General features: G+C 46.7%; 1 protein-coding gene across 2 annotated transcripts in view; it reads right to left on the reverse strand.

Moving 5' to 3' along the window:
* The window catches only part of EPHA5 (EPH receptor A5), an 835,947-nt gene that overhangs the window by 140,670 nt on the left and 668,276 nt on the right, over window positions 1-27,001 (reverse strand). For both annotated transcript variants that reach the window (XM_078676244.1, XM_078676243.1), the window contains exon 7: window positions 25,838-25,997. In XM_078676244.1, coding sequence (XP_078532370.1) covers window positions 25,838-25,997 — 160 coding nt within the window. The remainder of the gene's footprint in view (window positions 1-25,837; window positions 25,998-27,001) is intronic.

Below are 27,001 nucleotides of genomic sequence, written 5' to 3' on the forward strand. Positions count from 1 at the left end.
CCCAAACTCCATCCACATCACCTGCTTGGCACACATCATGAATCTTGTTGGGGAGTCATTTAGGAAGCCTTTTGTGGAGCTGAATGCTTTCCTGCTGTACTTCTCCCGCATCTTTTATATGGCTGGCAGCAGAAAGAGAAGGTACCTGCACCATCTTGCAGAGAACCATGGGATGAAGGCACGGGTGGCACCTGACCCTTGCAGTACCCGCTGGAATTCTTGGTTCGCCGCAGTCCAGTACCACTGCAAGCACTTTCAGGCCTATGCTGGGTTTGTGGAGTCAGAGATGCAACTCAGCAAGTCTCCCCCAGATTCCCTTGAAAATCTACAGAAGATTTTTAACACCGACCAAAGGGAGTGCATTAAAGTCCAATTGGACATTGTGGCAGAAAAATGCCAAAGCATTTTAAACCTGATGGAGCTATTCCAGAGTCAGACTCCAGTTACCATGAAGGTATACGATTATTTGGAGGACCTCCACATGAACTTAACCAACAATTCAGTCCTCACTGTGGAGTCACTAGAGCCGTTTGTACAGACCACTGCAGGGGCAAAACTAAGCCTGGCACAGAAAAAAAAAATTACAGCCCAGCTTAATGAAGCTTTTGAACATTCATTAGAAAAGGTGGCCAAATACATGGGGGAGGCCCAGCCAGGCATACAATTCTTGAAAGAAGTGCGCCTCTTCAACCCTGCGCGACTCAGCATCCTGCCTAATGAGAAGAGTGCCTATTCAGCAATCCCTGGTTTCAGCGAAGTTCCCGATCAGGAGCTTCGCCTCTACTTTGACAATGTAGGGCCAGAAGCAGTGCAGGTGTCTGTTTCTGGACTTATTGACACCGACCTCTTTTGGCGTGGGCTGGCTGACCGCCTTCCAGCTCTTTCCCAACTTGCAGCTGTGTATAAGGACTGCGTCACAAGCTCTGCAGATGCTGAAAGGAGCAACAGTATATACAAAATTATTCTCTCTTCCAGACGACGGTCCCTTTCAGAGCAATCAATCCGGGCATTATTGTTTTTACACTACAACCAGCAGCAGAATACTGGTCTTGATTTGGAGTGCTCCGAAGAACTTACCGTACTTGCCCAAGATTAACATGCCTTTTACTTAAAACAAATGGGCTGAATTGTAAATAAACAAAATGTACATAGCTCCATGTTGTCAAATAACTCAAACAGTAAGATATCTGTGTTTGGTGTTGCAAAAACCACAAAATAAATTGCCGCTAAATGCCGCTAAATTTCCATTTTTGTGCCGCTAAATTTTCATTTTTGTGCCGCTAAATTTGCCTATCCATGCCGCTATATCCTGGGGGGTCTGGTTAGTTGGCATTATGAGCTGGGCAGAGGCTACCAGAGGTAGAAAAAATTCAGCATTCCACAAGATGCATCAGAAACTGCATAAACTCGCAGTATTGCCTCAAATTGAATGTTTTATTCATAGTTGCTAGATGTAATCAACACCATGGAGTCGCAAAGCAGATTCCCACTTTCCTTCAAGAGGAAAGAAAGGGAAAGCACAGTGCATGCCAACAGTAAGAAGACTGATATCATACATTTTGGAAGGCAATGTTGGTGATGCATTTTGCAGACGAAGAGCATGAGGATGGCATTACCAAAGGCGTGCAATAAATGTCAGAACAACATTAAGTCAGTCATAAGGGAAGCATCTATGTAACTAAACCTTTAATCAATATTCCTGCAATAAATCCTGATACTCCTGTCTCTTTACTAAGGTAATAGTAGAGGGATGCGAATGTGCATGTTTTAGCATTTCCGTGGGCACTCACTTAACCCTTTCTGGGATCCTGGGGTACAGGCCACTGGGGCAAGCCATCAGTTTTAAAAATGCACTTCTGGAAGTAGTAGGGACGCTTGCTGTGGGGACTGCTAATTTTAGTATTTTCGTCGATCTAAATCTGCATTTTGATCTTGTACAAGACAAGACCATCTGTAGCTTGCTTGCAGATTTAGCTGTGTTTCAGCTTTACCAACTGGTCGCAAGTCCCACACAAGGGGGGGGCATCTGTTAGACCCTATTTTTTCTAACAATGAGTCTGCAACCGTGGCGACCCCTACCCCCGTGGCTTGGTCTGACCATTTGTTGGTTGAAATGACCTTCCCTATATCAGAGCCGCTATGTAAGGCCGCTCAATGACCTGTTAATAAACGGCCTTGGTGGAAATTAAGATTAGAAGACTTTCATGCACTTCTTAGGGCGGACCCTTTGCGTCCTTTTAACAATGTCGAGTCAGGTTATGAGATGTTCTGCGCCTGGATTATACGGGCGCTGGACTCTCTTATTCCGGCAAGCTGGTTCAAGGGTCACCTTCAGGAGTCCAGTCCTTGGTACGACGACGCTCTGACTATACGGAGGAAGTCTTGTAAAAGAACAGAGCGTGACTGGAGGAAAGATTATGTCCCTGGGAAAAAAGCACTTTATCTGGAAGAACTTAAATCTTACCATAGAGCCGTCTGTAAGACGTGGGCGGCCTAGTACGCCAACGAGATCAAACTTAGCTCCAATCCTGCTAAATGCATTTTTAAAATCTTAAAAGGTCTCAGAGCCAGGAAAACTTTGGCGTCTATAACCACTTCCGAACTTCATTGCGAAGAACTGCCCTCCTTCTTTGTGGAGAAAGTACGTGCGATTTATAGGTCCTTTCCTTCTATGACCTCTTCCCGTGCTCACACTCCTTTAAGACCAGGGCCGACTTCTAGTCTTATGGTCATTCCTGAGATTTCTTATGAGGAGCTTATTAGGCTGAGAGGGAAAATTAAATCTGGCTCTCCTGCTGACCCTCTAAAGCCTGATCAGTTTAGGGAGTCCTCTTTGCTTTTTCTGATGCCTCTTCGTCAGATAATTAACTCCTCCTTCTCGTCAGCCAAGGTGCCGGCGCTGTGGAAACAGGCTTGGGTGTCCCCCATTCTTAAAAAAACAACACTAGACTCGAATAAACCTGAGAATTTTAGGCCTATTTCTCTTCTGCCCTGGGTGGCGAAGGTTGCGGAGGCACATGTCAACATCACACTCACCAACTTTTTGCACTCCAATAACCTTCTGGATGCAACGCAACACGGCTTCCGCACCGGCCATAGTACGGAGACAACGCTCCTGGCCATGACTGAACACCTGCGGACCATTCTCGATTCTGGTCAAATGGCGGCACTGATCCTGTTGGATCTTAGTGCCGCCTTCGACACGGTCGCGTGTGGTGTTTTGCTTCAACGTCTGGAGGAGGCAGGAATTTCGGGCCTGGCTCTGGAATGGTTTAGATCCTTTTTGACCGGAAGATCCTTCCGTGTCTCTACTCCTCCATTTCTATCTCAGGTCCGTTCCATTGAGCAGGGGGTCCCTCAGGGTTCGGCTTTGAGCCCCATATTGTTTAACCTTTATGTTCAGCCACTAGCGGCGGTCGCCAGACAGTGGGATCTTTCGATGGTCTCATATGTGGGCGAAATGCAGCTAGCGGTTGCACTGGCGGAAGGTTCTACCCTGAATGCCTCTAGGTTCAGAAGCGATACAGAAAAGGGGGTGGTGATGAACAGAGTGTCTGAATTAAGCAGACCACTCTTACCCAGTCCAAAGATCAGGGCTTGATCCATCACCGTTATTTATCTCACTGCCCCATCCCAGCTCAGAACCTGGCTATATGCAAATTAGTCTGTCCCTGGCCCAGTGCATCATGGGAACAGGGCAGACCAAACTACCAAGCCAATTCTTCACCAGAAAGGAGACAAGCTACCGGGGACCGGTTTCTGGCATTTCAGCCTCTTCGGCCCGGCTTGCTTGAATCCTGATGGAGCAGTGAGAAAGGGACTCATGTCTGAGTATACCCTGCCACACCTATAGTGGCCAAAAACGATACAGAAAAGGGGGTGGTGATGAACAGAGTGTCTGAATTAAGCAGACCACTCTTACCCAGTCCAAAGATCAGGGCTTGATCCATCACCGTTATTTATCTCACTGCCCCATCCCAGCTCAGAACCTGGCTATATGCAAATTAGTCTGTCCCTGGCCCAGTGCATCATGGGAACAGGGCAGACCAAACTACCAAGCCAATTCTTCACCAGAAAGGAGACAAGCTACCGGGGACCGGTTTCTGGCATTTCAGCCTCTTCGGCCCGGCTTGCTTGAATCCTGATGGAGCAGTGAGAAAGGGACTCATGTCTGAGTATACCCTGCCACACCTATAGTGGCCAAAAACGATACAGAAAAGGGGGTGGTGATGAACAGAGTGTCTGAATTAAGCAGACCACTCTTACCCAGTCCAAAGATCAGGGCTTGATCCATCACCGTTATTTATCTCACTGCCCCATCCCAGCTCAGAACCTGGCTATATGCAAATTAGTCTGTCCCTGGCCCAGTGCATCATGGGAACAGGGCAGACCAAACTACCAAGCCAATTCTTCACCAGAAAGGAGACAAGCTACCGGGGACCGGTTTCTGGCATTTCAGCCTCTTCGGCCCGGCTTGCTTGAATCCTGATGGAGCAGTGAGAAAGGGACTCATGTCTGAGTATACCCTGCCACACCTATAGTGGCCAAAAACGATACAGAAAAGGGGGTGGTGATGAACAGAGTGTCTGAATTAAGCAGACCACTCTTACCCAGTCCAAAGATCAGGGCTTGATCCATCACCGTTATTTATCTCACTGCCCCATCCCAGCTCAGAACCTGGCTATATACAAATTAGTCTGTCCCTGGCCCAGTGCATCATGGGAACAGGGCAGACCAAACTACCAAGCCAATTCTTCACCAGAAAGGAGACAAGCTACCGGGGACCGGTTTCTGGCATTTCAGCCTCTTCGGCCCGGCTTGCTTGAATCCTGATGGAGCAGTGAGAAAGGGACTCATGTCTGAGTATACCCTGCCACACCTATAGTGGCCAAAAACGATACAGAAAAGGGGGTGGTGATGAACAGAGTGTCTGAATTAAGCAGACCACTCTTACCCAGTCCATAGATCAGGGCTTGATCCATCACCGTTATTTATCTCACTGCCCCATCCCAGCTCAGAACCTGGCTATATGCAAATTAGTCTGTCCCTGGCCCAGTGCATCATGGGAACAGGGCAGACCAAACTACCAAGCCAATTCTTCACCAGAAAGGAGACAAGCTACCGGGGACCGGTTTCTGGCATTTCAGCCTCTTCGGCCCGGCTTGCTTGAATCCTGATGGAGCAGTGAGAAAGGGACTCATGTCTGAGTATACCCTGCCACACCTATAGTGGCAAAAAACGATACAGAAAAGGGGGTGGTGATGAACAGAGTGTCTGAATTAAGCAGACCACTCTTACCCAGTCCAAAGATCAGGGCTTGATCCATCACCGTTATTTATCTCACTGCCCCATCCCAGCTCAGAACCTGGCTATATGCAAATTAGTCTGTCCCTGGCCCAGTGCATCATGGGAACAGGGCAGACCAAACTATCAAGCCAATTCTTCACCAGAAAGGAGACAAGCTACCGGGGACCGGTTTCTGGCATTTCAGCCTCTTCGGCCCGGCTTGCTTGAATCCTGATGGAGCAGTGAGAAAGGGACTCATGTCTGAGTATACCCTGCCACACCTATAGTGGCCAAAAACGATACAGAAAAGGGGGTGGTGATGAACAGAAGCGGCCTGACGGCTGTGGCTGAATGGATGACTTCTAATTATTTGCAACTAAATGCAAATAAACTGAAGTTTTGCTAGTCGGTAAGAATGCAAGCCTGTGGGGTGAGCACGGGTGGCCGAATGCTTTAGGCAAGGCCCTGGAACCTAAGAAGGATGTTAAGAACTTGGGGGTGTGGATGGACTACTCTCTTAGTTTCTGTATCCACACTAAAAAAGTGGCAGGTACATGCTTCGGCCTTTTACGAGGTCTTAAACCTATTCTGAAATTCTTCGATCCATCAACTCGTCAGCTGATAGTTCAGTCGACTATTCTTTCTCGTCTGGACTATGCTAGTTCCTTGTTATTAGGGGCTGATCAAGCTGAGATCATCCGGATGCAGTGTATCCAAAACATGGCGGCCAGAGCCTTAGTAGGGCTCCCTCGGTTTTGTCCTGTCACCGATACCATCCAGAAACTTCATTGGCTCCCTATGGCGGAGTTGATCCAATTTAAGACTCTATGTCTTTCTTTTAAGATTTTGAAACTTGCCACACCTAATCTGCTCTGTAATTTGCTGACCCCGTATGTTCCACCCCGTGCACTGCGTTCTCTGGGGCAGCATTTGGTCACTGTTCTCCGGGTGAAGTGTTGTTGAGCAGGAGGACGCTCCTTCCGCTACTTGGCAGCCAAATTGTGGAACTCCGTGCCGGTTCATATACGTGGACTGAAGGGTCTGTTGCATTTCAGGAAGGCTATCAAAACATACCTCTTTCCTCTAAAATAGTTTATTCTGGCCGTTGTTATGTTAGAGCTTCCCGCTGTAGTAATCAGTTCTGTTTCTCTGTTGTTGGAAGCGCCGGGACGCCCCTTTGCTGGGGCAGCTGTGCGCTATATAAACTCCTATAACATAACATAACATTCCATTGCCCTGGCAGGTGCCTAGTTTGGTTTCTGGCCCTCCCTCACTCAATTGAGCAATTGCCTAGCTCAAATGTGGGTTTCACATAAGTCATATATAATAAACAGTTCTTTAAAAACAACTGCATGCATACCAAAACATCACTAATATTCTTGTGTTATCTTTCTGGATGTGATTGAAAGGATCACACCCTTACATTAAAAAAACAGCACACAATAATATGAGCTGGTTAAGAAGCAGAGGGTACTCATTTTTAAGCCTGGTCGAAAGTTTAATTACGCTGGAGTAATTTTTGAACACAAATGGCATTTCAGGTAGTTTCTTTACTAGAGTGGACCATTTGGGTAATTTTTTGCACAAAACTGCAAATCAGAATGTGAACAGCAGTGTTTTGAAAGTGAGCAGCAGTTACCTTTATCATGGGTGGTCAACAAACATTTCAGGTGGATTTTTTACCCATACAGACTATTCAGGTCAGTTTTTAGCACACAACTACAAATCCAAATGTGAGTGGTAGTGTTTTGAATGTGAGGAACCAGAAATGAACTCCAAATGACAATTTTGAGTTGAATTTTTACCTGGCCAATTTTTTGAGTGCAAGATACATTTCACATAACTACGCATAATTTTGCAGCAGTTTTGCGTGATTACCTATCACAGAATTGAGATATGCCCACCCCTATAATCTTTTTTTGCAAAACACTCAGGTCCAGACTTCCATTTCCATTCTACCATTAAGCCGTTGTCCGACGGGAGCACTACCTGGCTGGTGCTGCGAACGACCGTTGGCCGACGCAGCCCCAAACATTTTTCGAACGTTCCGCACGGACACGTAACGTTCGAAACGGCTATGGAGTTAAATACACATGCATAAAACAAAACAGCAGCAGGTGCAACAACCACTGGAGGGACGCACTGTTAATTATGTCATACCTGAAAAGGATTCATACAGGATTCCATGTGAAAGGCCCCACCAACCACCACCACCAGGCAGGCAGGATCTGATAGTACACTGGGGTGCCCTCTTGCAAATCAGATACACATGTGCCTCTGGCAACTGCTTACGCTGAACTGGTCGTAAATAGTCAGTTGTGATGAAGCCTACACAGATCCAAAATAGATCAGCTATTTGCTGGTCTAATTCTGGGTGTGGTGTGCAGTCAGCATAGAGCACCTCACTGAGACCTCCTGGTTGTGCCGAAGAATTGGTGGACTCCTGCCACCCTTGGGAGGCCACAGATATCCCCTCAAATTGATGCCACCATATGGCTCCCCTCTGTCTAGGACACATTTCATTAGTGTCCAATGACTGCAAATTGAAAATGAAGGCGTATGAAGCAGTGTAACTGGCCGTTCAGTCAGTCTTCCTAAAGATTGGTCAGAAAGTGAAACTTTATGTAATCTGTTCAGCCCAGCATTACTACTTTTAGGAGTTATTTACCACCTATTGAGACAGGCGGCATGTGTTCTAGTACATGCTTCACAGGGGCTCATAGGGTGTGTGGATATTGTACTTGCCAAGGCTTGGAATAGAAAAATGTAAGTGCAGGAAACCTATATCTGAGTTCCTACTCGCTTTCCAGAAGTGCTGGAACTCTCCAATTAAAAGTATTTCACCTCTGCCGAGAAGCGCAGGTACTCCGTGCCTGACAGTGCTGGTGCATTTAAAACACTGGTACTTGCATAATACACTCATCACAGTCTTTCAAAGGAAAAAGTGCTTCATGGTTTTAGAAATGTGAAGCCTCAAACATGCCTTTCATTTTTTCCACTGTGTTGCAATGGAATAAACCAAGATTTTTCGTTTATCTAGGTGATACACATTTTCCACACAATGTCTAGGTGAGCAGGCACTTTAAGCTAGAACGAGGGGGGCTCACGAGTCAAGAAAGTGGGAAATAAAAGGGACAGAAAATATACACCCTGTATCCGAACGCCACAAAATACCTCTGCACGCATGCTCAAGCCCTGAGAGTGTATGCTTCTTGCTTGGACACACACACGCACAAACGACTTGTTCGTAAATTGAAGAGTGAGTCCGTTGGCGCGCGGCCTTTCAACCGAATCAGACAGAAACATGCGCGGCTCGAGCCAACATGGCTGCCCCCCTCCTTCCATCGGATATTAATAGTGTGTTCTTTTTGAATTGGCCGTCCTCTCGACAATGATTTCTAAAATGTCGATGCGTTAATGGTAATATCATGCGAAAGACCCCCTTGAGGTAACCAGCTGGTCTGCTGGGCTTTTCGGAGACAGTGAGCTATGAGCTTTTCATTCGGCATATGCCTTCGTTCCTCGTGATTTATCAGTTCGGCTTCTTGCAGGAAATCCCACGACTGGAGGCGAGCCCTGCGCAGAGCACAGCATCAAACAACGCGCTTCTCAGAGCGCACAGGCTGTAAATCTTGCGCTAAAGTTGAAGACACGCGTATTCTGGACAACGTACAACTGTGGAACAGTTGGACATGGGCATTTGATACGCTACTACTAGCTGAATGGAGCAGTCCATATCAATATGGAACGTGTGCCAGAGCGCGCGCCAACAAATTAACAGGGAGAACAGAGCCAGGGACGAGTGAAGAAGAACCTGAGCAGGAGCCCAGCCCTGAAAGTAGCTGCCACACAATCATTCAACAAATATCACGTTAGAGTATGATATGTCGACTTCAGAATTCAGTGAAGTGTATTTCTTTAACACAGGGAAGCATTTCACCTCAGGACACAAGATTAATTGAAAATAATGTATTAAAAGTGGAACTTTTTCAACATGATGTGAGAAACATTCCTGCTTCTGCCCTGATGACAATGCTATTAATGAATTAGAAGCAAGTCAGTTCTCAAGTATACAATGTGATCTATGTTATTTTTGATAGATGCTGACATTTTAAAGGCTGTTAAATCGAACACAAGACAGGTTTTTTTGTACAGCACACAAACTGATCTCAAGTATTTGAAGGGGCTCTTATATGTGATCATGAAAAAAAGATATTTGGTAAAATAAATTATTCACTTAGGATCAGAGATTTTGGTCAAGCAGGGATGCTGGGACTGATCCCAAGTTCTCAGGTTTAAACTATAACTCAACTGGTATGTCCATCTGTCATCAACAGGTAATACTAGTGGGAACCTTGCCCTAGGGCTTGACAACAGGTACGGACTACTTACATGTTTTGTTTTTCAGTACAGGGAGATTTGCTACGAGTCAAAGCCAAGGCCAGATTCAAACCTGGCTCCCTGTGATACATGGTCCGCAGCTGTAGCCACCAGGCCATATTGCCTGCTGTGAAAGATTGGGTCGCGTTGGGCTCTAGGTTCAAGGAGGACCGTGAGCTAAGCCAAAGACAGGCATTTGGCTCGACGAAGGGCTCGAGCTTTCCGTGTCTCGCCCTCCTCTATGGACAGAGCTAAAGAATGTCCTAGTTATATATTTACTGTTGCAAGAACACAGCACCAAAAATTATGCCTGTTACATTACGGAAATCGAAAGAGGCCCGTCTCAAAAATTAGTATGGTCACAAAAAATTGATTTTGAGGGCACCAAATGAATGCTGCTGATCAAGCGTGAGGGGATACAGTCAGCTGTAATTAGAAGTTATAGACTTTTCTGTCATGTGGAGGGAGTTGCACACATCAATATGCTTTACCCTGGAGCACATTTGCTCGGTCCCCAGTGCAAATGCTGGGCATAGATTTCAATTCATTGAAATGTCAATGGAGGTGGAGGTGACATCACCCACCCTTAACCTCTGATGGCGTCACAAGGTTGATGCCTGGTCCCACGTAGCCCTTCCATAGCCTCCTATTTACAGTGTAGTAGCTAAACATAGCTCATATTGCTCTGTTCCTGGTTCTGGCTTTACGACCCACGAAATCAAGGATAGCAAGGGCATTGCTAGCGTACCAAGCGTCAAGCCAATAGAGCAGGCGTGACAGCTGGCTACCTATAATTGTTATTTGTGGCCTCAGTGGGCCACATGTTTAACCATTGGTTTACCGATGTGCGGCACTGAGTTTCTCACCAATCCAATAGTCCAAAAGGATCTGCTGCAAATGACAGGTGGCAGCATATGAGGAGGTGAGGAGGTGTATAATGGAGGGGAGAATCGAGGGTGCCAGGTCAGCCCTGCAATTGGTTTCTAAAAAAGTCAAAAGCTTTAGTACTTGCGGTTCGTGCTCCTGTGATCAACACAGAGACAGTGTCATATTGTCTGTATCCAATCTCAGCCAGGCTGAGATTAATGTGACATGGAAATGTTCTGTGAATGACATAAGAGTGTTCCAGGCTTTGTATGGGGGGCTTGGAAGGGGGACTGTGCCTGGTTGTATGGGAGCTGGGTGGAATCGGTCTCCTGAACTAATAAGCATGCTGGAATTTCAATGCAACTGCAATATCATTACTACTTCATTTACAAGTCAGATAGTAGAGTAAATGAGTCCTAAGGCAATGGGCTTTGGGGTGCTGTGAAGCACAGCTCAAGCACGCACTTTGACCTGTAGTTGCAAACAAAGGTATGCTGGTCAAGTTGAAGAAATCTCAGAAAATGATTCACGAACATGTCAAAATAACTTGAAAGGATGCATTAAACTAACCTGTGCGGTACACCACACATCAAAAAGTATAATGGTAATTGGCAAATCTTTATCCTTGAGTAGTTGTGGCTTATTGCAGTTGAAGGAGTGGACATTTTGTATCCTATCTGGGGTACAAGTGACTTAGATGGTAGGAAAATATACCCAATTGATGTATGTGTATGAAATATTAATCAATTCACTGTAAAGATCAATGTTTGGTAGTAGATTGTAGAGAAGATGTGCAACAGGAGTAACCCATATTTACATAGAACTCGTATTAATGTGGTGCATTGACATCTCATGTGCATTTATGTGTTTATGTTCAACTGAAGTGTTTAAATTAGGCGTGTTAACATAGCCCCATGCTAAGCGACCGAGTAAGAATGGCTGCAATAACATGGTGCATTTGTTAGTTTGAGTAGTAGGCCTGAATTCACAGTATTTAGAAATTGTCGTGTTAAACAAAGGTTTCGATTTTCATGAGGTTGCAGAATGCTGTTTCTTTATCACGTTTTCCCTTGCAGGTGGACGGGCGTCTGTTAGAGAAGACTCGGGTTATTGTTCTCTTAGTTTGTTGAGGAATGAAGACGATACAGTGGGCTTTGTGGGACCCTATGGAGAAGGACAACGTTCACACGGGAGAAAGCGAAGGAACCAAGGACGAATTCCCACAGTCGCAGAATCCCAGGTGCACCGGCATGTCTACCCATTACTCCTGCCCTCGAGAGGAGAAAATGTGCACACGTTTTCAAAAAGGGACTCTACCTGCAAAACTTTGGTGACTATTTACTATCATACAAGCGAGTCAAGTGTTTACCAGCTTTTGCGGATGACCTCACGGATGACCTCACTCGCTCACCCATGTATGCTCGCAAACTCTACTCAAAGAAAATTTGTTCACACATAAATCTACAAAAGCATGAGAAATTTCTATTTGATCGGATTCAATTTTTAATGGGAATGTTCCACAATTCAACATTCAAAGGAGGTGAGATTGGGATTTCTTCCATTTCAATGAGTTCACATTCACCTAAGTTGAACATCAGCTTCAGAAATAGGGTCCTCCTAATTGAGAATATTTAGCGCAAGTGTAGAGGTTTTCCTAAAATGTGTGGGAAAATCCGTAGTTCATTAATTGTAATCCATCTTTTTACAAGATTGCACAATGTAATGGAAGACAAGTAATAAACCTGTCATCTGATTTATTCATTTAAAATGTTAATTCGATTCCTTAATTGGTTAGATTAATTGCACTCAGCACCTCATGCAGTGCTCATAATTATTTAAGAGGGGCCTCCCGAACCTCCCCATGCATTAATTCGCCCCTCAGGAAAGACCTTTCCTAAGGCACGAATGGTGGTAGGGATTGCCGGTAACCATGCTATAAATCATATTTAAATTGGATTTGTGAATTAAATAGTACTCAATTTCAGGATTTTTCTTTCAAAGTCGATTGCAATAGGCTGGCCTTCTTTAGTCTCACATCAATTGTTTAATGAAAATAGTCCACCTGGGGTCAGTACCAGCATCAGTCATCTTCACTATAGCCTCCAAAAAAGAGGTGGTAGTGAGTTGCACATAAAAACGAAAGCTGATGGCAGGATACAGGTCTGAGCAGAAAATATATCCCACTCTGTTTCAACCTGTCTCCCCTGAGCAAAATAGTGACGCAAAGGTGCGTAATGTGAAATGTTGCAAATTTCATGTATTTTGCCAACATGAAATTCTCAAACTTTGCTGACATCATTTAAATTTCACTCAGGATTATTTGGAGGCAATTTAAGGTGTATTTAGATTTTGGAAGAAGGGATACCTCGTTACAAACATGGAGGATATCCCGTCCACCGAATTACATGAACAGGTTGTCCGACTTCGCTCGTAATATACTGGACGGGATATCCGTCAAGTGTGTGGCGGAGTAACCTATCCACCAAACCTTAAATCAGGCCCGTAGTATTTTGAAGGGGCAGAACTTGGCGGATGATTTTTCTGCTTTCACACATTAACTTTAAAAGACATCAGGTCAGTGTGCGTCTGAAGAGAGTCCATTTTGTATTGTGGAGCCTTTCTATTGAAGGACATTTTAAAGAATGGTTTCTTATGTTGATATAGACATGGGGTCTTTGAAAAATGCTCACTGTAATTAAACAGTGCAAAATGTTACAAATATGTCTGTATATTTTGGATAAAAACCTTTAAGGCTTTGAGATTTGTAAACTTCAAAATAAGTGTTCACATGAATATTTAAAAACACTTTGTGAAACTGTGAAGGCGAGGGTTGTGGTTGACTAGAGAGACTCAAGTGTGCTCACTTCAAACTGATGGAATAGTATTTGTCATGGTACTTGTTTCCATGTTTATTTTTATTTGTATTGCTTCCTGTCTAATGCCACTGCAGAAATATGTCATAACATGTGTATTTGTGCCATAAACATATAAATGGTGCAGGTAGAAGAGTGGTGTTGTTTTTGCTCCTGTCGGCACATACCTCTTTGGTGGCTCACTAGCCAATCACATGCTGCCTAAGGACCGAAATGAAACACAAAGCAGTGCTCCAGCCAGAATTCTGCCAGATACCTGCCTGCCCCAAACACAACCTTTATTCTTTCAGCTGTCTGGCCATTCATTTCCCAAGGGGTCCATTTTAATCATCACAACCTAGAACTTGTCCGCCATCTACCCTATCACTCTCTGAGAGACACACATCACCACTGCAGCCTGAATACTGGCAGCCATACTGCTCTACCTGGAACATTTGTCTGAAGGGGGGCATGACTTTTATTTCCTTGTCCTCTTTGTAGGTCTCGGGCCTACCGTCCCACTGCGTCAGCAGTGGGCATGGCCCAGAGTCCTATTCTCAGGGCTTCGAAAAACGTACCTACGAATTCCAGGCTGCTTGTGCTTTTTTTTGGTATGTGCAATGCTATTGGTCTTCGCGTGTGTGTGCTTTAGAAACAGAACATGCAATAGGCCATAGGCGGTCGAGTAGCTCCGCCTATGCCCCATTGGTGTCTGTTACGCGCACCAGGAGGCCATATATCTTCAATTATCTCTGCCGTCACGGAGGAGATAATTGAAGATATGTGCTGGTTGTTTTGGATCCATTTCACAGCGGTGAGCCTGGGAAGGGTGCCCGCCTCGCCTCACACTGCCGGGGGCGCCGGTAGGAGCCGTCGTTGCTGGAAGCTGGCCCCCCCTCACGCTGCCTGAGGGCCCCCTCTCTAGCCGAAATGCAGGCGCGGACCACACATGTGTCACCTTGTAATGAGACATGGCTCCTTTAAGTGAACGCAGCAGTAGTTTTGGACTCGTCACATTGGGACTGGGAGTCGATGCATCTACTTTGTTGTGTACTTGGTTTTCGGCTTCTATTCTATAGATTTCTGATTCAAAAGGGCTGCATAGTACATACCTTTTAAGCCTCTTAGTAGGAAAAGACTTCAAGCCGCTGTAAACAACCTCAGAGAATTTCACCAGTATGCAAAGAAGTGTGACCATGGATATAATCTGCATACGTCTCTTTTGGGGGGCTCCGGGCACTTTTTTGCTAGATAAGTTACCGGTAACAGTGTAGAAATTATACATGAAAGACCATTCAAGAGAGTTCGTGAGCGGGGAGCAAATAGCAGCTAAGTACACAGTGGTAAGGCTCTGTACTGAAAGGAGACATCAACAGCGAGTGCAGAGTGCTGTTGAGTGCAGAGTGATGTTGAGTGCAGAGTGCTGTTGAGGACAGAGTGCTGTTCGGGGCTGTTGAGTGCAGAGTGCTGTTGAGTGCAGAGTGCTGTTGAGTGCAGAGTGCTGTTGAGGGCAGAGTGGTGTTGAGGGCAGAGTGCAGAGTGGTGTAGAGTGCAGAGTGCTGTTGAGTGCAGAGTGATGTGTGCTGTTGAGTGCCGAGTGCTGTTGAGGGCAGAGTGCTGTTGAGGGCACAGTGCTGTTGAGTGCAGAGTGCTGTGTGCTGTTGAGTGCAGAGTGCTGTGTGCTGTTGAGTGCAGAGTGCTGTGTGCTGTTGAGTGCTGTGTGCTGTTGAGGGCAGAGTGCTGTTGTGTTGAGTGCAGAGTGCTGTTGAGTGCAGAGTGCTTTGTGCTGTTGAGTGCAGAGTGCTGTGTGCTATAGAGCGCTGCGTGCTGTTGAGTGCAGAGTGTTGTGTGCTGTTGAGTGCAGAGTGCTGTGTGCTGTAGAGTGCTGTGTGCTGTTGAGTGCAGAGTGCTGTGTGCTGTTTAGTGCAGAGTGCTGTTGAGTGCAGAGTGCTGAGTGCTGTGTGCTGTTGAATGCAGAGTGCTGTTGAGTGCAGAGTGCTGAGTGCTGTTGAGTGCAGAGTGCTGAGTGCTGTTGAGTGCAGAGTGCTGTGTGCTGTTGAGTGCAGAGTGTTGTGTGCTGTTTAGTGTAGGTGTGCTGTTTAGTGCAGAGTGTTGTGTGCTGTTTAGTGCAGAGTGCTGTTGAGTGCAGAGTGCTGTGTGCTGTAGAGTGCTGTGTGCTGCTGAGTGCAGAGTGCTGTGTGTTGTTTAGTGTAGAGTGCTGTTTAGTGCAGAGTGCTGTTGAGTGCAGAGTACTGTTGAGTGCAGAGTGCTGTTGAGTGCAGAGTGCTGTGTGCTGTTGAGTGCTGTGTGCTGTTGAGTGCAGAGTGCTGTGTGCTGTTGAATGCAGAGTGCTGTGTGCTGTTGAGTGCAGAGTGCTGTGTGCTGTTGAGTGCAGAGTGCTGTGTGCTGTTGAATGCAGAGTGCTGTTGAGGGTAGAGTGCTGTTGAGGGCTGAGTGCATAGTGCTCTTTAGTGCAGAGTGCTGTTGAGTGCAGAGTGCTGTTGAGTGCAGAGTGCTGTGTGCTGTTGAGTGCAGAGTGCTGTGTGCTGTTGAGTGCAGAGTGCTGTGTGCTGTTGAGTGCAGAGTGTTGTGCGCTGTTGAGTGCAGAGTGCTGTTGAGGGCAGAGTGCTGTTGAGTGCAGAGTGCTGTTGAGTGCAGCGTGCTGTAGAGTGCAGAGTGCTGTTGAGTGCAGAGTGCTGTTGAGTGCAGAGTGCTGTAGAGTGCAGAGTGCTGTTGAGTGCAGAGTGCTGTTTAGTCCAGAGTGCTGTGTGCTGTTTAGTGCAGAGTGCTGTTGAATGCAGAGTGCTGTGTGCTGTAGAGTGCTGTGTGCTGTTGAGTGCAGAGTGCTGTGTGCTGTTTAGTGCAGAGTGCTGTTGAGTGCAGAGTGCAGTGTGCTGTTGAGTGCAGAGTGCTGTGTGCCAGTTGAGTGCAGAGTGGTCTGTGCTGTTGAGTGCGGAGTGTTGAGTGCAGAGTGCTGTGTGCTGTTGAATGCAGAGTGCTGTGTGCTGTTGAATGCAGAGTGCTGTGTGCTGTTGAGTGCAGAGTGCTGTTGAGGGCAGAGTGCAGAGTGCTCTTTAGTGCAGAGTGATGTTTAGTGCAGAGTGCTGTTTAGTGCAGAGTGCTGTTGAGTGCAGAGTGCTGTTGAGTGCAGAGTGCTGAGTGCTGTTGAGTGCAGAGTGCTGTGTGCTGTTGAGTGCAGAGTGCTGTGTGCTGTTGAGTGCAGAGTGCTGTTGAGGGCAGAGTGCTGTTGAGTGCAGAATGCTGTTGAGGGTAGAGTGCTGTTGAGGGCAGAGTGCTGTTGAGGGCAGAGTGTTGAGAGCAGAGTGCGGAGTGACTGTTCCAGAGAGAGCAGGGTATGCTTGTGCGCTTACACAGTGCACTGACACACAGGAGCTAAAACAAAGAACAGCTGAACACGTGTCTTGGGAGCTTCATTGAGGCAGCCGGCCCTCTGTGAGGGGAGCAGCAAGGAGGGGACGCCTCAACCAATCAAGCGCAACTACTCACAACCTACTGTATGATTAAAACACAGGCCAAAGGGCAGAGCTTGGTCTTTTCGCATTACGTAGGGTGAGCAGTGTGTGAGTGTGCAGGGTGAGCAGTGTGTGAGTGTGCAGGGTGAGCAGTGTGAGAGTGTGTAGGGTGAGCAGTGTGAGTGTGTAGGGTGAGCAGTGTGTGTGTGTAGGATGAACAGTGTGTGTGTGCAGGGTGAACAGTGTGTGTGTGTGCAGGGTGAACAGTGTGTGTGTGCAGGGTGAACAGTGTGTGTGTGCAGGGTGAACAGTGTGTGAGTGTGCAGGGTAAACAGTGTGTGAGTGTGCAGGGTGAACAATTCCAATCAAAACCACATAATTCCACTACACACCACATGCATACACTCCATAACACATGGCTAAAAGACATTGCCATTTACAATGCCATTAGCTCTAACTCAAATAAATCCGAGACCTATTGCATTTCCAATGCTTGTTTACTGTTAGAAGTGCTTTGGAGGAAGAGAGTGACAATGAGGGGCATGTTCCTTATTTGAACTCTTGAACAAATTTAGCTGTCATGAATTCTTTAAAAAGTACAAGAAGAAGACATCTAGAGATAAAGTTGGCTTTTGGTCAGCTACCTTCAGCAATTAGCATCCATATGCATGGGTTTTAATGGTCTGCAATTTTTGGGGTGGAGTGTCCATCAAATTCACAGCTTTTCGTGCACGACTGCATTCCGTCATTAAATTTACATTATGGTGCTGCTCATGGGCTATAAAGTGGTTCCTTTCAAAGCCCTCTCCTCAAATTTGACATGTACAAAAAAATTACAAAAAAGTGATTTATGGAATGCTTGAATTAATCCCAGCCATTGGCAACTATCCGCATCCCAATCCATTGTTATTTTGCAAGCCATGCCACCTCGGAATGGACTCAGCCATATACAAATTCTTCTCTAACCTGGCATTCTCCACCATGTCCGGGTTACTAATGTGGGCTGTCATGCTCCCAATGTTGGTCTTCTGTTCCTCTCTCTCATTTCCATGGACCCCACTGAACAAGTTCTGAGCACCAGCTTATTATTGTCATGCTGCTCTTTTTGCTCCTTCTTCCTCCCACTGTGCCACTCTTCACTATCTGTCAGTGCTTGACAAAATCTGTCATGGTGCCCTTGCTGTGCGTTTCTCCATCCGAACGGCCACGGTTAACTATCTGTGAACGTTCAGAGCGGTCTGTTATTCTGCCCCTGCTGCTCCTTCTGCCCCCTCACTGGTGTGGTTAAACAATCTGAATTTTTTCAGGTTTGTCCTGCATTCATAGATTTGTCCCATGTCCTGCATTGAGCTAATGCAGAACACTAAACAAAATATATATTTACAAGGGGATTGTGCCACCGGGGCATCACTTTTTAGGACGATCCAGGGGCTCAGTGCCCTGCTCCATATTTACAATGCGGCTTTAAGGCACTTTGTGTGGCTTAATGAGGCTTTGTAAATAACGTACTCTTTCATGCAGGTATCTGCATGAACTGGGTGCAATGGGTGTTGGTGTGGGCATTCCGCCACATCACCCATCGCTTATTGATTCTGCCCCCGTTTTACAAGGATCTGTGGCAGCGCTGAAAACCAACACCACTGAAAAAGCAGGCATTAGATTGGTGCAACAAGGAAAAATACGTTTATTTACTCCTTCAATATGTGCTGCATTCTGCAGAGCACATAGAAGAAGCAAATTGCACTAAATTTTTGTTTATCTGCAGGAAGGTCTCCCATCCTGCATATAAACAATCATCCCTGCAATGCAGGCTCCTTTGCATCATGGCGCAAGGGAATCTGTGTTGCCGCCAGCACAAGGGAAAAACAAGGGTGCGCCGTATTCGTGCAAATAAGGCGTATCCCTGTGTTTTTAACTCATGCAGTGCTGTACTGCTAAATTACTTGCAGCGCCATTTCTTTGAAAATATACCCCTAAATGTCCCATGCTTTTGGTTTTGGACACCACTAACCCCTTGGAGCACATCCCAGTAACTGATTGTGATACCTGTGAGGCTCTGACTAGGATGAGGTCACATCATCATAGAAGTGCAGAGGATTCTCTACACTTGAAAATGGTAGATGTCGGAAGAAGGCCAAATGATGAGGGAACATCAGCCTGCCTGCTGCTGCCCAGTACCTGGAAAAATGCCATTAGTGTGAGCTTCGCCTCATGACCTGCAGAAGACTGGACACTGCAACACTGCCACCTTCCACACACCTTTGACAGTTCTTTCTTCCTGCAGAATCTGTAAACCTGGTGCACTGGTGCCTAATGATGCTGCTCTCACTCCTTGTGCCTGACTGTCCATGTCTGCAATGTCTATGGACCCCCATTGGTTCCTTTACCTCTTGTCACCTGCATCAAGCTGCCACTCACCAGCAGCGCCTCTATATAAAACACCATGTAGCCCGCCTTCGTGCCGCTCTGCCCTTCTCTGCTGTCCCTATGTGTGCCCCTTATCATTGCAGACCCTCTCAGCTGCCATGCCTCATCAGCTCCTCTGTGCCCCAGTGTTGGGCAAGGTGGTCGAGCGTCATAGCCTTGGCAAGTGAGCACACATGCCCATTAAAAATAGCAGAAAATGAGAAATGCCTTGTTAGCCTTTTGAAAGAAAATTCTTCAGTGTTGAGCCCAGTCATGAACTGCTATTGAGGGCCTCAAATCATGCAAAACCTGGTACTTGTGTCATTAGGATTGTTATCTGAGGTGAGCAGATCAAGATTGCTGCCCCCTGCACTGCCATGAGAACAGATTGTCAGAAATATCCTGTTACCAACCAGTGTCTACTTTCTAAAACATATATGAGTGCAGGGACTAAAGTTTTCCTTAGGATCCACTGCCAGTATTACCAAATGTCTGGCTAGCCACCACCCACCTCATTCTTCTTTCTTCCACTATTCTACACTGCATGTTTTTATCTCTCAATCTTGCATGTCCTTTATTATGCTCCTTTCTCACTTTGTCACTGTTTTCTCATCTTTCTCTTCCTTCTCTTCCTCCATTTTTGCCTGTCTCTCTCTTGTTCTGGGTTACAGTTCAATAATGAAAAAAGAAGTCATGGACCCCAAAACTGTGTACCCACCATCTGCAATCACTGGTACAAATTAAGCGCCATGTCTGGCTTATCGTAATAAGAAGGCAACAAAGTACTATACAATGTTGGTGCCATTGTTCACCATATATTCTTCATAGGGAAATGCTCTTTTAGTCGAGCCTACTGCACAATCGACTGGAAAGCGCAGACATCTTTCTGGATCTCGAACGCCCTCCACACAAGATGTTAGACGGTGTCAGGATCAGGTAATCCTGCATGCTGGGCTAGAACTTTGTGTGACTTACACAAATTATCCCCCTGCCTTTATACTGCATTAGCATTAAAATAACATGTGCAACCCCAGGAGCGGCTCCTCCATCCGGTCCGCCTCTTAAATTCCTCGAAAGACCCCCAAGATGAGAATAAAATGGCAATTCATTACCATTTTATTTTTCATCGTCCTGTCCTGAACTTAGCATCAGGACGGGGTGGGGCCTGCTGAGTGACAGCAGGGAAGACAGCAGTGGACAGAGGGCTGCCTTTGCACTGTTTAAAGTGTGCATATTTCTTTGGTCGGCTTTCTTAAGGACAGCCAACCAGACATACGCAATTTTAACCTCTCCACCCAGCTGTCTTAAGACAACCGGGCTGAAAGTAAATGCAGGCCTCTAGTGTGCTGTGGAGCGCAAAGTGAGGGCGCTCCCTCCAATCAAGGCATGTAGTGCCAGGATTGGGCAAGGGAGTTTACTCATACGTGCAGCCCTGCACTCGAGAAAGAAGAGGTCCTGAGCGCAGGGTGTGTAAGGTAAGTGTTGCTTTTTAAAAAATTACATTTTATTTGTCCACACACAGGCCTCCCTCTGTAGATGCCAGCCACCACTGGGCGACCCAATAAAACTACCTCACTAAATATACTATGAACATTTTCATTGTTCTGTAGAAGATAGCAAATAAACAAAAGTTGTCCTCAAGCAAGTGCGAAGCCAACTAATCATATGTCAAATATGACATGTTACATTGCATGGGTTGTTTCTAGGATCCACCATCACAAATTAGCGGAGGACATGGGACCTTCTGGATGGAGCGGCTGACTCAGGAGCAAGGGAACAGGTTAGAATCCTGCCTCAGCTCACAATCCTGTGATTGTGGGCAAAACCACTCCAGCTCTCTACGCCTAAAAAATGTGTAAATTAGTCTGGTTCTTATTTAGAGTGCCCTTTTGACCTTGCAACGTTTGCTGTACAAGAAAAACATATATTGGTGTAGTGCATAATATTCTAACACTAAAAAGTTGTACCATGCTATTAATGCTGTTGCTCCCTGAAAATCAAAACAAAGTACTCTGAGTCTTTCTACTTGAAATTAGTAAATGACAAGGGTATGTGTCCGTACTATCTGCCGAAGCAAATTAAAGGGTGGAGTACTGAGCCCCCAATGTTGTGTGTCATCTATCATCTCTCTCTGGAAAATGTTCATTGAACCCAAAATAGCTCTTAATTTTTCCTGTTGTTGTTAGAAGGTGGTTCTGACACTATGGGCCGCCCAGATTTTTCGCTTTTTGAGCACCTAATTGTTGAGCGTTTATTGTGGGGGAGCCTCAAAATCTGGGCCTCACCCACAGTGAACTCATAATGAAGGAGACTGCATGGAGATTTTACTGGTGTACCCCTGGCTTGACTAGGCCGCTGCGCAGCAGCTGGAGTATGGGACACCGTGCTGGTTACATGCAGACACTGGTGTACATGCGTGTGCACACGTGTAGGGGCTGCGCAGGGGAGATTCCTAGTGTGCGCAGTCCAGGAGCGGGTACAAATTGAATGATGTGGAAGGACTTATGCAGAATTAGGTGGTGACATGGAATAGGCTTTATACCCTGGGAAGGAACATGCCAGGGAAAGTCAGTGTGTTTTACTGTGTTTTCTCTTCATTATTCCCCTATGGGGATGTGGGGCCCATGGCTAAAATGACTTCCACAAAGCCTACAGATTCCAGACACGCACTAATGACCAGTGTAGCAGATGTGAAAAGTAGTATTCTGCAGAGTCCAAAGTCATATTTGTACTGCTTTTGGGTCATCCAGAAATGTCATATTTCTTTGAGTCCCTGGCTGGGGTCTGGCCCTGGCAGGATAGATTAATAACCCCAGAAGGTAGGTGACCTTTGACCCCTAAGAAGACCGGCGACGAAGCGCGTGGGGCTCCGCCGCCGGTCTCAGAGATGCCCCCGGGGTGGGTCAGGTCCCGGGGGCTGCCCACTGAAAGAAGTAAAGCCGGGGTGCGCCGTCACGCATCCCGTGAAGCTGCCCCCGCGGGGTGCCAGGAGCCCACTCTGGCCCCTCTTGAAATCTGTACGGGGAGCGTCAATGTGTTGCCCGTGAAGAGGTGCGGAGGAGTGGCCCAGGAGCCCAACTCTGGGCCCCGTGTGAGGAGGCAGGGGCGGAAGGTGCCATCGCGCCCCCCCACCCACAAAGAAGACGCGAGGAGGGGCCCGGGACCCCATCTCCGGACCCGGAAGTGCCAGGATGGGGGGAGCACCGTCGCGCCATCGCGACCCCCCCAGAAGATGTCTGGGGGCCCGGGACCCCATCCCTGGGCCCCAGTGAAGAGGAGGAGGCCGGGGGAGTGCCGCCGCACTCCCCCGAGGTACTGACGGGACTGCGGGAGTCCTCGAGTCTGCCGGCCGGAACGGACAACCCAGAAGGGATCGGCCAGCTCCCACGGCAGCACGGAAGAGTGCTGGCCGTGCGGGGAGCCAGCGGGGGCAACTGGGGGTGGGCTCCCCAGGCTGCCCTCCAACCAAGGAGGACAGCGGGGGTCCCAGGTGGGACCAGAGCCCCCCAGGGAAGACCTGTAGCGGTGGGAGGGGCCCAGGTGTGACCGGGCCCCAGAACAGAGGAGGAGCAGCCAGGGGTGGGCTCCCTGAGCTGTCTGTGCTCACCTTGGGGTATGGGTGGGACCGGGCCCCCCACCGAGGCCCCAGAAAGCGGCGAAGCACCAGCGCGGCCCTCCCTGGAGCAGCGGGAGAGCCGCTCATCTAATATGTGGCAACACCCATAATGCCTTGCAGGCCAGGACTGGCCTGCAAGGGCAACACAGCGTTTTCACGGCTTGTGGTGGCCCCAGAAGAACAGGGTCACCACCCTACATGTATAAAGGTGCTGGGGAGCTGCTGGAAAAGCGCAGTCTCCCCACAGCACAAAGAGCAAAGTCCCACCCCAAGTGTCTTGGGGATTCAAATGAATCAACCCCTCCAGGGCTCAACTTGCAGTTAACATTTTCCGGGCTGGAGCTTTTGTTCTTCATCTGAGGATGTTTTGATAATTGCATCAAGGAGGGAAGGGCTGAGTTGGGGATGTCTGCAGAAGGGCATCCCCTGGAGGTGAAGAGGTGTAATTGCACTGAAATGCAGTTATTAATGGTTATTTCTTTTAGAGGGATCGATGTTCAATGTGAAGTATTGGTGTAAGATGATGTCATAAGCTAAGTGGCTAGACCCTCTTGCTAGCGTGCTTGGCAGTATTTACAACTTAATCCTGTGATCATCTGTGATGCCTTTAGGGGCTGTAATTGCAATGCATTTTTAATGATATCCAAATGTGCTGAGTACTGTCATTCTAAAGTGTGCGTAAACATGTATTCTTGCTGCTGCCCTTAGGGGAAGACCCCAGACTATTAGCCCTTAAGATGTAGAGATGCATACTGTATGGTCAGTAGGAGATGCTCAGTCAGGGTCATATGTCACCAAGGCAGGTGTAGCCTGTTTAATGCTTGTTGAGGTAATGGGGGGGGTCGCCACTGGGATGGTGCCAGTGCGCAGGGCCCTCGCTCCAGGTTAAGACCAATTCACTGCATTGGGGGCAAGATGATGTGCATACATGGGAGTGGTGGTACTAGACCCCACCCCCCTGCGGGAGGGGTAGAGATGTTATGCAATGTCACAAAGTAATTCCATCAGCTTATGCATATTTGTAAATTAATGTATAGTATTGAGTGGTGTGTGTGTTTAATAAATGACTCTTACTTTTATAAAGCAAAGTACAGATTGGACAATCAATTATTGAGTGTTATTTTTGCGCACCTGCAAATGGCGATTACTAGCCCACACCACCTCCCTTGAGTAAACCTCAGACTACTCTGCAATGCTACCCTCTGAGAGTCAAGCGCTGCCCTATGGTGTTTGGTTCCCAGTGAAGGACAAATGTGTCATGTTATTTGTGCAGGCCTCACAGATGTTGCCTCGTTTTCCAACAGTTGTTTATTGAGATACCGCAGATTGTGTCACAATATTGATCTAACTATAATTCCAACTCTCAATATATCATTAAGGTAAATGTTAATTTGATATTATGGACTTGATATATCCGTAGATCCAGATGCGCAACTAGAGCCAAATTTATGGGGGGGCTACTAAAAATGTTGGGGGGCTAATTCTTCCAGCAATAGGCAGAGTGGAGATGCAGGGGGCTCTAAGCCTTGGTAAATGGTCTTTTAACCCCTTCGCCATGACGGCTTCCGGCTGTCATAAATCACGGTGGGCGTGTGCTCATGACAGTCAGGAACCGTCAGAACTCCACTCACTGATTAATTCTCCCGCACAGGTGGGGAATTACCGGCGCATGGGCGGAGCGGCAACGTTCTGACGGCTCCCGGCCATCATGTGCACACGTCTACTATAACTCATGACGGCCGGGAGACGTCATGAGCACCGAAGGAGTTAAAGACCTGTGAAGTACTGAGGTGCAGCTGCAATAAGGCGGATGCCAGACCAGCCAGTCTACAGCAGCTCAAAATCTGTCTGTGTGTGTGCCTGGGAAACTGTCCGAGCCCGTGCTGACTCACACAACGGGGGGCTGAAGCCCTTTGAGCCCTATGGGCGTTGCGCGCCTGCGTAGATCAATATTTTTACCACGATAATATGGTACAGCTCAAAGATGCACACTAAGTCCTCACTGGTGCAGTCAAGATACTGCCAGTGCAACTTTATCTTAAGATGTGAGATGCCCCCAGATCACCGTTCTGCAGAAAGTCTTGCCCTGGTGAATTTGAATGATTCTTAAACATAGATGGTTTTAAATCTGGTTTTCCTTACATTTATTTTAAATATGGGTAAGGTGTGGGAGTCTATTACAGACATTTTGCAGAGAAATGTTGTGTTAATGTTTTTGAACATCATGCAACATCCATAGAAAGGTTTCTTTTAGATTGAAAGAGGGCACCTCATATTAGTAACGGGAGATGGCCCCAATCATATTAGCGAGCTGCTGCCCTGTTACATTATTGTCACTTCCCCTGAATATTAGATGGAAACACATTTAGGATCTGGACCAGTGTGTCTGTCAGTGTGTCAGGGACCTGGCCAAAGAAGACCTACAAGAGCTGAAACTGGATCATCAATTCAAAACTCTTCCAAACGGGGCCCCCCAAAAATACGATTGGCCCGGGCCCCTAACATCCTTCAGATGCCCCTGTGTGTGGAAGTTTGTCTGCCAAAGGCGCCTTTAGTCTCTAGAACTGGCAGAAGCACAGCGCCCTCCGACAGACTGCCATGAAATATATGAAGCTTCATTAAAACAACCAGTAAGTGTTAGGCAACAAAAAATCAATCGGAGCGTGCACGCCATAAGCAGAATTCCAAAATGGCGACCGCTCGCAAATGTCTCCACTCTAGACAAAACGCCCGGATGTTTCCTCTGCTGCTGGAGGAAGTGCAGTGACGAGCAGGGGCAGATGTGTTAACCTGTCAGCCTGGTGACAGGTGCAAGGCTTCTTAGCTCAAGGGATCAGGCCTGGGAGACAGAGCGCGGGAGTCAGACGGACAGAGCGCCCTGAAAGGGTATCGATCCGCTGCCTCTCCGCCGCTAACCGTTACAAGGACACGAGGTGACAGTAATTAAAATCACTTACACACTGGGCTCGTTTCGAACTCAAACCGCCGGCTGAAGCCACCGTAGCCGGCCGCTGTGCGGGCTCGGATTTGGAAAATGTACACCGAAGCTGGTTTCAGCCCATCGGCTGTCATCTCGGTCTCTCTGGACTTGATCATGGTGTAGCTGGTTTCATGGTCCTGGTGCCCCAAAGCAACAGAAAAGAGAAACAAATGCGAGTTATTATGGAGTACATACTAGGTGCAGCAAACAACTGTGACATTGAAAAGTTGTGTTATTCAAACAGAAGCATTTAACGCACTGGAGACAGATTTCCTATTTTTTTATTCTGACGATGAATATAAATTGATGTCAACATGCATTTCTCATGCCACGTTTAACAACAAACTGTGAGAAAAAAAGTATAAAGCAGTAGAGGAATGTAAAACGTAAACAATACATTTTCTTTTCTTATTAGAAGTTTAAAAAATATATATATGTATATATACATATTATATATACATATAATATATATACACACATATATATGTTATGATTGAATTAAATTGCATATATTATAAAATGTAGTGGTGAGTGGCCTTAGAATGCCTCATATTCTCATCACCAGAATTAAAAGCAGTTAATTATTGCTTCACTGTAATGCTTGAATTCTTTAATACTATAAATATGAGACTGCGGTTACATACTTTTCTAGAATCCTTGGTAAAGTTTAGCAATAAGACTAAAAAGGTTAAAGTAAAGAACTTCAGCTATGACTCATATCCCACAAGCACTCGACCAATCACAGCCAATATTGCACTGAGTACGCACAAGACACACCAACCCATACAATCCAAAAGGAACCAGAAATAAATACTTAAAAAAATGAAAAGATGTAAATTCCATTATTGAGTCAGACTAGACTTTCGAGGCACATTGTATGGTAGGCTTAATTAAGAACTTGGACACATACACGGACCAGCTGGAGGTGATGCCTATAGTGACATGCATAGTATGGATGAGCCATTAAAATCCACACACTGTGTGGGAAATTGCCAAACATTTTCCACGCAACCCATCCTATGAATTGTACCACAATACATATTAATAACTATTTCCCCTTATTTTCGCATAACCTTACAGATCACTGATTCACTGCACTGGAGTGCTGATCACTGGACTGGAGTGCTGTGCAACTTCAAAC

The sequence above is a fragment of the Lissotriton helveticus genome, chromosome 2_1, assembly GCF_964261635.1.
Source record: "Lissotriton helveticus chromosome 2_1, aLisHel1.1, whole genome shotgun sequence".
Lineage (NCBI taxonomy): Eukaryota > Metazoa > Chordata > Amphibia > Caudata > Salamandridae > Lissotriton > Lissotriton helveticus.